This window comes from Leopardus geoffroyi, chromosome B2, assembly GCF_018350155.1.
Source record: "Leopardus geoffroyi isolate Oge1 chromosome B2, O.geoffroyi_Oge1_pat1.0, whole genome shotgun sequence".
Classification (NCBI taxonomy): domain Eukaryota; kingdom Metazoa; phylum Chordata; class Mammalia; order Carnivora; family Felidae; genus Leopardus; species Leopardus geoffroyi.
In genome coordinates this window covers 58,012,872-58,027,921 of record NC_059332.1, presented here as the reverse complement: position 1 = coordinate 58,027,921, position 15,050 = coordinate 58,012,872, and the positions used below count along the sequence as shown (strand labels likewise).

Sequence of the window (15,050 nt, the reverse complement as noted above, 5' to 3'; positions counted from 1 at the left end):
TTCTGTCTCCCTCTCCCTCTGCCCCTCCTCCACTTGAGCTGTCTTTGTCTCTCTCAAAAAAATAAACTTTAAAAATAAAATAAATCACTGTACCTACCTAAACTTTTAAGTCTTACTGAAGACATTGAACTCAATGATAATTTTAGTGAGTGCTGCTTTTGTACAGCAAGAAGGATAGAAGCCAAATTAGAAAGGACTAAGGCAGTGGAAATATCTTATCATTATAGCCTTATAAGTGTTATTTCACTAATTTTATCTGTTCTAATTCCCATGATTACTGGTGACTTTAACATTTATAATTCTTCCAAAAATATATAAATAATAACATAACACCATTTACCTACCACTACCCAGTGTACGAAGCAAATCATTACCAATACATTTTAAGCCTCTTTGTAACCCAGTTTACCATTTCAGGAATAAACACTGTAGTGAATTTGTCTTTATCATCCTTATAGTATTGTTTTATTTATTTTAAGTACTTTATATAAATAATATCAACTATATGTATTCTTTTGCAAGTTCACCCATGTTGGTAGTTGTTTTTTTTTTTTTGTTTGTTTGTTTTTTTAGTGTGCTGATTTTGAAAGACAGGGAGAGGGAGAGAGGTGATGGGAAGGCACAGAGAGAGGGAGAAAGAGAGAATCCCAAGCAGGCTCTGCATTGTCAGCATAGAGCCTGAAGCAGGGCTCGAACTCAGGAACTGTGAGATCATGACTTGAGCCGAAACCAAGAATTGGACATTTAAATGACTGAGTCACCCAAGTACCCCCAGCCATGTTGGTATTGTAGGAGTAACACATTTCACTGTTGTATAGTATTCATTTATATGCCCCTGTCACAATTTATACTCTCAACATTCTATTGATGAAAATTTGGACTTTCTTTGTGTTCACTTATTTTATAAGTTATACCCTTCCAAATATTCTCATGTATGCCTCCTTCAGTAAATATACAAGAGATTCTTAAAATCTTGAAGAGCAATTGACTGCTGATTTATGCACTTCTTAATTAGTACCAGACATTGCCAAATAGTTTTCCGATATGTTTGTGCCAAATTTTACTTGCCCCAGTAATATGTAACAGTTTCAGTGACTCTAACACATCTTCCCCAACACTTGAAATTATGATACTTTTTAATTTTTGCCATCTGAAGACTGTAAAAATATGTTTCCAATAGTAATTGAAATTTGTATTTTCCTGAGTACTAATGAAGTGGATCATTTTTAAATGTGTTTGGTTTTTATATCATTTGCCAAAATTTCTACTTTTTGTAATTTCTCTAATGCTCTGGATTCTCAGTTCCCATGATCGTCAATGACTTACTGATTATGATTTTTCTTCCAATGTATCATGGCTGTGGGAACAAATATGATAATCATAAAAATGTCAGTATTCTAATCCATATTACAGTTATGTTTTTAAATTAATAAATTAGCATCCTGATGTCTGTCATATGGTCATATTTAAATAGCATTAATTGTATTCTTGGGCCTGATTGCCCCATCCCTGATAAGAGCAAATAGAGGGGTGGGTCATGGGGACTGGCAGCTTAATTGTAGCTTTACCTGTGAAGTCCTGAGTATCTTGCCTTAGGTTAATGATTTTCAAACATATTTAACAAACTATTACTCATAATCTTCTATAGAACAGTAAAACCACTCTAATTGAAGCACCACAGGAGCCCAGACTCTGGCTCACCTGCTCTGCCATCAGAAACTGGGCAAGGTTAATCTGGGGGTGGAGGGAGAAAAAATACACATTAGAGATTTAAAAAAAAAAAAAAAAAGGACATAACCACAAAGTATACATTACATTTTTTTTTATCATAGTGTTTATATAAATCAATGGCAATGTGTTGAGTAGGTCTGTGAAAGATATGATTTTTTTGAAAAAAAAAATCACTAAAATGATTCAAGAAGAGGCAAAGACCAATAAGCAAAGAAGGCAGTGAAACTGAACAATGAATGTTCAAAATTCAGAGTAGGATAGTGTGGATAGTAACATTTGGGTATTTTGAGAATTATGTAGTCTTGGAAGGTAAGTGAAAAATGATCTTGTGTGTCAAACAAAAATGTTGCTTATGGTTCTAGCAATGGGAAACTATTTCAGTCTTTTTAAACAGGAAAATAATACAGTTGACCCTTAAGCGACACAGACTTGAACTGCATGGGTCCACTCATATGTAGATTTTTTATAGTACAGTTCTGTACATGTATTTTCTCTTCCTTATGATTTTCTTAATAACATCTTTCTTTCTGTAGCTTACTTCATTGTAAGAATTTAGAATATAGTACATATAACATACAAATTATGTGTTAATCAACTATTAATGTTATCAGTAAGGCTTCCAACCAACAGTGTGGTATTAGTTAAGGTTGGGGGGAATCAGAAGTTATACTCAGATTTTTTACTGTGCAGGGCAGGCAGGGGGGTGGTGGCCACCCCTAATACCCGAGTTGTTCAATGGTCAAGTGTATATAAATCTTTAAGACATTGGAGTTTCTCACAAATCATGTGTATAGTATGTAAGTCTATTTCATGAGTCTTGGAACTTAATTTTATAACTTTGGAATAATGTACATGATTATACCTTTTGTATTTTTGAATATTATTTGCTGGGTTTATTATATTTTAGTGATGAATACTTTAGGAAGACAGATCTATGGACTAACTAGTGATATTCCTTTTAATCACAGAATTTAACAAAATTAGAATTATAAAAGAAGCAATTATTATTTTTAAGTAAAAACAAAATATTTATTAATAATTGCATTGCATTAGTCTCATCTTCATTTCATAAATTTAGCCATAGGATTTATATGATGTTCTTTCTGGGGAACATAGTAAAAGATTCAACAAAAGCATTAAAATAGTATTTTTTAATTTCTACTGAGTAAACCAAGTCTATTTCTCTTACAAAGAAAGAATAACAGACAATATTATGTTTCTTTTAGTACCAGGAATTATAATAAAGTTGTATGTGGATAATTTGTGACTTATTGCACTTGTAGCTTTCTTTACATGTTAATATGTCAGTGTCTGGGGTTCCATCCTAGAAGACTTTGATACAAGGCTAAGGGGATTATAACTTATACTATGGACAAAGGTGTTCCATTTCTATTTAGAATGAATAACATTGTACTGCTCAGTTGCATTGTGTTCAGGGTGAAGATTTCAATCTCTTCTGTGTTTTCTTTATCATAAAGAATTCCATGGTGCTCTCATGAATAACATTTCAGTGTATTGTTGCTATTAATTGACTGTGGTCCTGAATCATACTATAGAAATATATTTGGTAAAAACTATTAAATTCATCACATTTTTAACATAAGGCCCTTCAAACTCGGTACTCTGGTTTCTCTCCTTTGACAATTTGAATTTTATTTTTTTAAATATTATATAATTTAGGGATTTAAAAGATCCTCCTTCTTGGTTAATTTATTGGTTTTTCCCATGAGTCAGAACTGAGTTTAAATTTTGTTAACCATATAAAAGTTAATATAATTAGATAGATCAGCCCATATGATCTTTTAAGACATTTAAACATAACAGATGTCTGTGTTGTGATGAGAAGTCACCAATTAACTACTGTGTGGCATATTTTGTAAGATGTTTAATACATATTTCTGTATAAAGACGCTGTGTGTTTTTTTCATTTATAATTGGAAGAAAAATAAATTTGGAGTATGTTCAAATAGCATTGCCTGAAGAGGCTTTTGGAAGCAGCAGGAAAACACTCTACCTAACCCCAATTAGTCTTGTTTTCCACATTCAGGGCAGTTCTGTTTTCAAACATAGCCACTAAACATGATGATAATGGAAATTAATATGGTTAGAAAGCAATTCAATAGCAAATGTTTATTGTTCATAATTGTTGTTTCCTGTTGTAAGTTTCGTAAAATCTGTCAGCTCTAAAAAACAAACAAACAAAAAACAAAAAAAAACATTCAAGGAGTGTGTGAGCTGGGGGAAAAAGCAGGTGTGCCTGAATTATACAATAGATATGCTCTTGCAAAGTAATATGGAAGTCATTTTTTTTTAACAAATTGAACTTTTTTCTTCTGTTGATGAGTTCACTATTTCTCAGAATAAGGAAACCTGATTATGGATCCAAATAATTTAATTCATATATAAACCCATATATAAAAGACTTTTACTTACAGAAAATTTTTTTTGTGGATTTATCAATAACGTGAAAAGGTTAACCACAAAATAAATGTTAAAGCCCCATCTCTATAGTCTTTCCTTATCCCATTTTGATTATAATTTTTTTCTGTTCCTTTTTTTTTCTGAACTACCACAAATGATCATTTTCACTGTATTTGTATTTGTCTAATGTCTGTATTTGTCTAAGAATTTGCCTATACTGTGCAAAACTGGTAATGCCATAGGGTGATGCAAAGATGAATCAAACACAGATCTTTCAGATCTGAGAATGAATCATATGGAAGGGTTGATGGGGCAGGTTTTGTTAGAATTTCCCTTTTATGTAATTTTAACATTTCAAATTAGGCTCAGTGCTTCTTAGTGGCAGCAAATGTCAGGAAAAATGGTCAAGGGACCCAAGAAAAAATTTACCACATCAGAAGAATAAATTCTACCAACTTCTAGCTTGGGATTGTCTTCCATGAAGCTAGAATCTAAGCTTCATGAGGATGAAGTCTTTATCTGTTTTTCTCACTACTATATTCCTTGACTGGTACCTGCCATGTAGTAGTCAGTCAATAAATATTTGTTGAATTAATGAACACATCAGTGACTCCAAGTAGGACAGATAAAAATAATATAAAGAAATAGTGTCTAAAACCGTATCATGGTATAACTAACAGACATGCAACATCTAAATAGTTGCGAAATTATATGCTAAATATTTTATTAATTTAAAACCCAAGTACATTTCTTTGTAATCTTAACCATTTTTTCTGCCCTGGCTGCATCCAAATTTCTCATTTATACTTCTTCCAGTATAGAGCTAGCTACATTGTAGTTTAACTTGATTAGCATCTATTTTTCTCCTTGTAATATATATATTAAAAAGTGATGCATGTGCAGTTCAGTATCTGACAAACATTGTGTTCCATCTGGTGAAACTCATACTGTGTTTTCTAATCACAAGCAAATTCCTCTCTTAATTCATCTATCCCCCAATGTCTTCTTAGAATTCATTTATTTAGACTATTCTGTTTCTGCTAATTAAAGTTAATTTACCTCCCTCATCCAAAGTAACAGATTTGCTATTTTACCAATTGTACCCAACATTTATGACAACTGTAACTGGAAGTAAAAAAACAAAGCATGTACCAAAACATTTGTAGATACAATATGAATGGAGTTCAAATTTGGGGGAGTATTCAAGGTGAGCCTTGATAGAAAGGAAGCTTTATATAGCTAGGATTTGGGGGAAGGGAATTCCAGACAGAACAGTGTGAACACAAGCAGAACCACAGAAGAAAGTGTAATTCAAGCTTACCAGTAGATCTGTGTGTGGAAGCACTGAAAAATAAGACCATGGAAGGCTTGGTGTACTCCATAAGCAGATTAATTATTCTGTAGTTAGGGAAGGATTTTGACCAAATCTCTGAGGTGATTACCCCTGAGTAAAGTTGACATGATAGCAATGACAGCTAATAGAATCTATAGGTAGGGAGGCCAGTTAGAAAGAAGCTATTACCAACAGTTAAGTTGAAGCGTAATGAGAATTAAATAAGGGCAGTGGTAGCAGAAGGAAAGTTGCTAGATTTGATCTAAGAAAGAGGTGACAGGAGCCACCAATGGTTTGAGAAGAGATGGGTGGATAATGATGCTGAATTTCTAAGCCTGGGAGTGTAAGTGCTGGGAGTAAGAAAATGGAGGAGGATCAGGTTTAGATAAAGCACAGACAAACTAGTTGACCCAGGACAGAGCCTTGGAACCTATGTGCATTGTGGAATAGTTTGAAAGAACAGTCTGCAAAGAAGCTGTTGTTCAGGTGAGGAGATGGTCAAAGTGCAGTATAGTGTCATGAGCAACAAGGAGAATGTTTTAATACAAATAAGTGTTAAGTATTACAGAGTTTTCTAGGCATCTGAGAACTAATGCAGGATTTGCTAAGTAGGCCTAAAAACAGATCCGTTTGAAAAAAGATCTAGTAAAATCTAGAGCCAAGGAAATTAATTTTGAGAAATTAAAGATTGTATGCAAAAAGCCAAGAAATGCTAAAAAATATGTGATATTAAATATGTAAGTTACCATATATCTTAAATCAAGTAGTTGCTAATACATACATTATATTTATATCTGACAAAACAAAGTTATGAACATAACAGGACATTAAAAATAAACTCTTTCACATGCACCAAGATATAGTGCTGTAAACAAAATGAGATGCCATATCTAAAAACAAGATCTAACTGGGAAGAGTTCTTGATATAACAAGCTTTTGAAGAAAAAAAGAGGATTTTAGAGACACGACTTTGAGGAAATGTTTTTGTAGAAAGCTATCTTGTCCTCACCTCACATTCTCCCACCCATCACATCTGACAGTGTTTGGGGGGAGCTAAAACCAAATCACTTGGAAAGGAAGACCATGGACCAACAGAGTCATATATTTATACCTGAGAAAGAAAGCCAAAGCAGCCTTCGGGAGTATGTGTGTGTGCGTGCGTACATGGGAACGCGTGAAGACTGAAAACTAACAATACCCTCACAGACAGTAGAGCAGGGAATGTAGAAGTATTTCCCAGGGACTAGATACAGACCCCTCAGGAAAGAAATTTGGTCTAGGGTCATTTTTAGGTTCTACCCAAGTAGTAGTTTTTTCTAGTCAACTGACCTAGACAGCCTTAACATTCCCCTCAGTTTGACTAAACTTTAGACAGTCTTCTTCCTGACTCTAGGCCCGTTCTGTGATGAAGATAGGAAGAAGCTTATATTTTTTAGGGGGTTAAGGCCAATTAACAAACAGTAGTTTGTGATTCCCCCACCTCAGCTCTCAAAAGCTCTACCACTCTTTGTTTCAGAGGAATTAAGGAAAGACTGAATTCTGACCCCTCTCCTTTATTGCAGTAGTCTTGAATAAAGTCTTTGCCTGATTAACTTTATCTAGTACAACTTTTACTTTGACACAGGTAAGTGGCTGTCTACCGAGGAGTCTGTGCTAAAGTGAAAAATCAATATGGGACCAAGTTAGAAGTGACAAGCCAAAGGCAGGTCATGGCACAAGTCCTAGGAATTGTAGTTGGCAAAGGATTTCTAAAGAATTCACACATGCTCATGAGTCATAGGGTTCCCAGATTTAAGAACTAAAAATGTGACACATGGAGTTAAATTTGAATTTCAAATACAAATAATTCTTCTAGTATATTTTGTGAAATCTTTCATACATACTTATACTAAAACATTATTTGTTGTTTATCTGAAAATGAAACTGGACTGAGCATGTTGTATTTTATGACATTTCTACCGCAAGAGAAACCGTCAGTTTTAAACATCTGCTATTCCTAGAGAGCGAGAGCTTGCTTATAACAGCATCAGTCACCAGCTCTTACAGCTCTCTTTTACTGTGTACTTCTCTCTCCTTTCCACTCCACCTATCCTTCTCCACATTCAAAGCCGAAAGGGTCAGAAACAGCAGCTAGCATGAACGGGAGGTGGTAAGACAAGAAAAAGAACAGAAATCAGCTTCCTTCTGCCCCTCAAGGCGGATAGCAGTGTCAGGTCCCTCCAGGTCTTGGCTGGTGGAAGAGGGTAGGGGATATCCTATCTCTGAAGGAAGATTTGAGTGTTGATAATAAAGTTGCATTTCCACATTCTGTGTTAACACCTGTTCAAAGTACCAAGTCTATAGATCTACGTTGCTAGTCTATAGGTACATGACAATAAAATAAGTACTTTTCAAATTTTATGTGCTTCAATATTTTGAGGTTAATCATTTAAAAGATTGATAACTTGGGGCATCTGACTCAGTCGGTTAAGCAGCCAACTCTTGATTTCTGCTCAGATCATGATCTCACAATTCATGAGTTTGAGCCCCCTGTCGGGCTCTGTGCTGACAGTGCAGAACCTGCTTGGGATTCTCCATCACCCTCTCCCTCTGTCCCTCCCCCACTTGCACTCTCTTTCTTTCCTAAAATAAGTAAAATAAACTTATTTTTTTAAATAAAAGAGTAGTAATTCTAAAAGGATAACTCTAAAAAATTAACTTTGCATATTGTAGTAATACCACTTATAAAATATCTAAGTATTATTGGAAAGCACTAAATATTAATGAATATTAATAAAACTTTTCTGTATGATAATTTATTTTCTTTTTAAATCTATATTTTTTATCAATCTCTACACCAAACATGAGGCTCAAACTCACAACCCCAAGATAAAGAGTCATATGCTTTTCTAGCTGAGCCAGGCAGGCACCCCACTATATGGTTTGATAGAGAGATTTTCTATCTTTATATAGAAATGCACCTATAGGTTTTCTAATCTTTTGTGTCACAGATTTTTTTCAGTACTTTCCTATTGAGGTGTAATTACACCAAATAAAGTTCATTGATTTAAGTATATAATGTGATTTATAGACATTCATATCAGAATATTTTAAGAATCTAATGAATACTATTATTTCACATGTGCAAAAACACAGATTTTGTTTCGTACAATTTCAGGGTGTTTATTTACCTTTAAAGCCCATCCATCAATGACAAAATTTTTGCTCTAGGTCTTTTCCTCTGGACTGGTGGTTGATTATTTGAGACAATGACTTCACAAATCTATTATACTTATGTATCGGAATTTCTTAATATTGAGTCTAATGTTTGTAAATATAAACTTTATCTTTTTCTATGAATGCTAACTATAAATGCTATGTTCTTATCTACAGGATTAGCAGAATGTACTCTGACCTTTTTTTTTTTTTCTTTCAGGTGCAGGTTTACTTTTTCCATCTTTCAGTGGGAATTCCTATCTAGAATTACCTTTTTTTATAACCCTGGATGAGTTCACATGTGTTCCAGGGAAAGAACATAACAGAACTGTTACCATCTACTTGACGATAAAAACAAACACTTTGAATGGAACTATTCTCTACAGTGAGTATTAAATGTTTGACTTCCTATATGTCAGTTTTCTTTCTCAAATGTTAACCTATTGAAGCAATGAATTATTCATTTAAATATTGTAGGAAAACTTTTCTAGTTTAGTGCATGAAGCATTACCAAAAGAAAATCTTAGTTCTTTCTAGTTTTCTTAAGAAGTTTCTTTAATTTATGAGTTTTTCAATGGAACATGACTTACAAACAGGCTCTGAACCAGCAAAGAAGAATATAGCAAGCATATGAATTTGATGGCATATGGCTATAGCAGTAAAACATAAATGCTTCAAATGTTTCAGAGCATATTTTTATAATATAAATCACTAAATATGAATTGAATTCAATACTTAGTAATTTGTAAAATGGCATTCCAAAGCTGAGGTTCATTCGATAATTGGGAATATTTCCTATCACACTTTTAGCGTTATCTTAGCTGGTTAGAAAAATAGTATAATATTAACAGTATTTATTTAAGGAAATGCATCTATATCAAGGTTTCCCTAATTATACAATGTGCTCACAGGGATTTCTATAACCAGAATTTACAGATTTCTTTCTTCTATGGCTGAACATCACTAAAGTATATTCCGTGCAGTATTCCAAATGTGGTAATGTTTTTTTTTTTTCTTTTTTTCTTTTGAAATGAATATACAATAGTTTTAACAATTCCCTATATTGGAGGTATAATGTCTTCAGTGCTTAGATAGATTATCCATTCTAGGGAAAGTCATTATTTCTAAAAATATTTTCTACTCTACTTTGAAATATTTTGCAAACTTGAGTCAGCATTTTGTACTTTCCAAAAAAAATTAAACCTTTTTATTAATGGCTATGAGTAAAATGCTTAAAAGAAGCATTTATTGGAAAACAGGGTGAAATTAGAAGTTTTGAATATTAAAACTGAAAATTTGGGGCACCTGGGTAGCTCAGTTGGTTGAGTGTTCAACTCTTCATTTTGGCTCAGGTCATGATCCCAGGGTCATGAGATCAAGCCCTTGTATCAGGCTCCATGCTGGGCATGGAACATGCTTGAGATTCTCTCTCTCCCTCCTGCTGCCCATATCTCCTGCTTGCATCATATATATAATATATCTATCTATCTATTAAATTATTATATATTAAAAATTATATACATTAAAAATCAATTTAAAAAAAATTTTAATATTTATTTTTGAGAGCGAGAGAGAGAGAGAAACAGAGCCTGAGTTGGGGAGGGGCAGAGAGAGGGGGAGACACAGAATCCCAAGCAGACTCCAGACTTCAAGCTATCAACGCAGAGCCCAACACAGGGCTCGAACTCATGAACTGTGAGACCATGACCTGAGGTGAAGTCGGGCACCCAACCAACTGAGCCACCCAGGCACACCTACACTAAAAACAAATTTTAAACTGAAAACTTGTTATATTTTAGAAAGAAACTAATGTCAGAACTAGACAAACATTATTTATTTCCCAGGAGTGTAAGCACCCATGTTAAAATGATGGCTTTAGAATGAATTATTTATAAATCTGATTTATTTATATTTAGCGAGAGAGAGAGAGAGAAGAAAAAAAGGGAAAAGGAAAATTTGTTTTATGTATAAAACCTAAGTTGTGGTAGACAACCATGAAATTTGGAGGTAATAGTATATTGCAGGGGAAAGGAAACAAAACAAAACACAGAACAAAAGGCACAAACATAATAATTTAAAGACACAAAGCAAAGTGATTTTCTGGCTTTGCAATTTTTTTAAGTTATATAGAGTAAGACGGTGTTTTCTTGTAGAGAGTGTGTTTTTACCAACTAAAAACAGCTCATTGCCAAAGAAGCCGCCAGCCCCTGGGAAGTCTCCTCTGGGCTCATGCTCCTGGCTCATATCTATGCTTGTGCTCAATGTGCTCTTTTTAAAAGCCATAAAAATACATGCCAAGCATATATACACCCTGTCCAAGTTGGTACTTTAATTTAAACCAATAAACTGAAGCGGATGTTAGTGCCATAAGATTATTCTTGCTTTTTATATCCAGTGACCTCCAAAAAAAAAAAAAAAATCAAACTAGAAATTATTTAAAAAAAAAAAAAAACAAAACACCATGCCTTTGTAATGATTATCAATTTCTGTCTTTGTCTTACATAATTGTTGTCCCAGAACTGGATACATCAAAGCTATTTACTCAAGGGAGTTTCATAGCCTGTGAATGGAGAAAATATTTTTGTCTAGAAAGCATTCTTTTGTTCATCTGTAGAGTGGTAATTTAATCCTACACTGTTGGGAATACCTCAGCAGAATGTTTCATGGGATTTTTGCTTTCAGCCCTCTTCGAATTTATCAACCTCATAAAAGCCTCACAACAGATGAACATGAAGATTTTTGTGATTCAGTTAAACATCCGTAGTTTAAAAGGTGTCCCTTAACTTGACTTAAGGGCTAATTTTCTTTCCTTTGAAGTCAGTATATTACATGTAGGAGCAATTAAGAATAGTGAGGAAATTAGAACAGATGTTTCACTTTAGAGACTAGGAGTTGATTTTTGTCTGTTTTTTGTTTTGTTTTGTTTGTTTTTTAGTTTTGTCATTTTCATTCCTGGACATTTCAGTAAAAACTCAAATAATTCTACAAACATTTATTGAATACTTGTGTTTTATATCACCCAATTTTAAAGGGAGAAGGATAGAGAAATATCAGGTTGATAAGCCAGTGTCGGCTTTGAATTATATTCCTAGTTCAAAAGTGTAGATTTATCTTTTCTCAGTTTGCCTCACCAACTAATTGATGTTGAAAAGGAACAAAAGGAAGATAAAACTGGAATCCTTATGGGGTTACCCTAAAAATCCTTAGAAAGGATAGTTTAAAAAAGAACTCTCTGTGGGAGAGAGACAGCTCTGAGAACAGCAGTCAAGATGAAAAGAAAGCTTTTTGAATCTGCCACTGAACCAATTCAGAATTCTGGAACCCCGTCAAAGGAGCTACTAATAGGTCACGGGAGAAGGGATGAGACCACACAAAACTCTTTAGGTGCACTTTCAGAAAATGAGCTCTATTTGGCCAGCGGTATCAATCAGGAGGTTTCGTCATGAGATGTATTACTATGCAGTTGAATCCCATTCTGTGCTACTTCTTTGAAAAGAAATAAGCATGCCCTTTGGAAGTATGTGATCTTTGAGAAGTAGGAGCAGACATCTGACCAAGTTGCAGGAGGCAAATTACATGAGCAACTCCAGTGAGAGAACAAGATTCAGAAGCAATCTTTGTATTACTTAATATTTGTATTTGAGAAAGAAAGTATAAGAAGGGCTAGTCTTAGGTATTTATTCCAGGTAGAAATTGACAGAACAAGTAGGATCATTGGATCCTCCTTTTTCGTGCATTTGGGGAGGGCTAGAAGAAGAGATTTCTGAGATTGCTGAGGAAAACACATGAAATCTAAAGTATCATAACATCTGCTTTTCTCTATAAAATGATTCCCAGTAGGATACACAATATCTTCATTAGATACTTATTACGCCAAGGCCAGTGAAATCCCACAGTAGTTCCTGACAGCATTTAATAAATATCTTCTTTTCTTAGAGATAAAAGTGTGCTCAGTTTTAATCAATTTTACAATGTGCACTGTAAAATTCTTTGAATATCTTTGTCCCTCCTTGATAGCTCCCAGTGGAGCTTGCTCCAGACGGCTAGGAGAGGGAGTGGAGTGGAAAGCATGGTTGGATGAATTCATACATTGCCATTTACAAGATACACAAAGATTGCTTTTCATCTTATTGTTTATGACAGGAAAGTCAAATTCAACAAATTTTAACTGAGTGCCAAGAAAGCACATCACACTCTTCTAGGCACTGTGACCTGTACAAAGAGAGATAAGAAATAACCTGTACCCTTTTCTCACCGTTTAGCTGACTGTGATAGGACTTAATTATAATAGGAGTAGAAATTAAGAACAAGGGCTGAGTAAAGAGATTCCTTACACTAGGAATCTGTGTTTATGTCTCTTCACCTAAATAGGGAACACTTAGTAATCGGGAATTATGTTTTACATCTCTCTTCCACCCACCTCCTCAGTTCTTCACCAGTGCCTTGTGTAGAGTAAGGTTTTTAAGAATTGTTCGTAAAGTTCTGTTGATGAGTTACTCAACTGTGATTGTTGTGATGAAAAATGAGTAGGTATTGAAACTATACTTTAAGAAACCATTCTGTTAGTAAGCAAGTTTAAAAAAATGGTGCAGATTTCAAGGGTTTACTCAAAATTTAGCTTAAATCAAAGATAATTTTATCCTGGATCTACTTAACGACCAGGAGCATAACAGGGGTTGGCAGTTTTTTCTGTAATGGCCAAAGAGTAAATATTTTACGGGCCACACACTTTGTGTTACAACAGTTCAGCTCTGCCAGTGTAGCATGAAAGCAGCCATAGACAGTATGGGACTGTGAATGAATACAGCTGTGTTGCAAAAAATCTTTTACTTGCAGAACCAAACAGTGGAAGAATTTGATCCGTGGGCTATAGTTTGCCAACCCTTGACCGAGAATGATGTGATTTGTTAGACGTCTCTTGAAAGAGAACATTGTGTTAAGAAAAATTAAACTCTATTTCTGTGATTGAAATTTATGAAGACATAAATCAGTGAGAGATACACAGTGTTTCTATGTAATTATATGTAATTATATCAAGAAATGAACCAGTGAGGAACAAACTTGCTTCTAACAAACAGAGGTAGGGGCAAAAACAAACAAATGAGCCCATTCAAGGATTGGAATTGGTGCCATGCCCATCTCAAGAACAGTAAAATCCAGTGATTAAGAAAATTACTGTGGAGCTAGACTATCTGGCTCTGCCCTCTGGGCAAATTACTTAACATCTCTGTGCCTCAGTATCTGTAAAATGGAATCGTACTATTTGTAATAATACCAAAGATATGAAAATTTCGTTGTAAGGATGGGGAGAGTTAACACATTTAATATGCTTAAAATTGTGTTTGATGTATGGCAACATGAAGTCAATGCAAAATATCTTCTTCAGCTAATGTTCTAATCCTTCCTCTCTCATAACTTGCCTGGTAAGGAGTCTTGGGAATTAGATGCCCAGGATGCTATATTCTTATCTAATAGGTGTCCTTAACATTACATCCATTTGATAGACATACCACCCTGGGAAAGAATATTTAGACTATAAAAAATCTTGGAATCAGAAATGAGACAGTAATGGAGCAAACAGTAGATGCAATTTTTTGTTTCATTTTTAACCATTTCATCCAAATGAGGAGGATTCATTTCCTGTAAGAATCTTGTGTTGTGAGTTGTATTTTCTTTCCTGGTTAAGCACAATTAGCAGCCGAGGCAAAATTAAAATAGGGCCTCAATAAATTTTAGCAACTGTCCCAGAAGCCACTCTGCAGCAGCATGTAATAAACATGTGTTAATAATTAATTATGTGTGCCAGGCTGCTGCCACAATGTAGCAGTTCTCCTGGAACTTCTCTGCCTCCCATCCTTTCACAGACCAACCAGATCACCCCAACCACGTTCTAACTACTAAAATGTGTTACTGCTCATGTTGCCCCCATTGCTCTAAGATGTCTTCAACCCTGAGCCACTGCTGCTAAGATTGATACTGGGTTTGCTGCTGCTACATACAAATAAAGACCTTTAAGGAAAGCCAGGAAAGGGGAATTCTTCAGCTACAGTCAAAACATGTGTGCTCAACAGAGAACTCGATGCAAACTCAGGGAATAGTTTTTGTTACATGCCATGAAGGCGCCACCAGGGACGGAGAGATCATCCGCTTACTGCCATAGGCAGTCCTGATCAAAATGTCAGTAGGTAACCAAAGGTAGATGTGAACCCAGGTTAGCTGTGAATTAATTGTACAACACGATAAATCAATTAACCTTTATGTATTTCAGTTTGATGACAAATAATGCAGATGAATTTTTATTTTCAAGTTCACGGGGTCTGAAAATGTATATAGGGCACCTGGGTGGCTCAGTTGGTCAAGTCTTTGACTT

At 34.6% G+C, this 15,050-nt stretch overlaps 1 protein-coding gene across 2 annotated transcripts in view; it reads left to right on the top strand.

The window, feature by feature from the left end:
• LOC123608563 (protein eyes shut homolog) overlaps positions 1-15,050 on the top strand; it is a 363,718-nt gene that overhangs the window by 41,065 nt on the left and 307,603 nt on the right. For both annotated transcript variants that reach the window (XM_045498669.1, XM_045498668.1), the window contains exon 2: positions 8,901-9,065. In XM_045498669.1, coding sequence (XP_045354625.1) covers positions 8,901-9,065 — 165 coding nt within the window. The remainder of the gene's footprint in view (positions 1-8,900; positions 9,066-15,050) is intronic.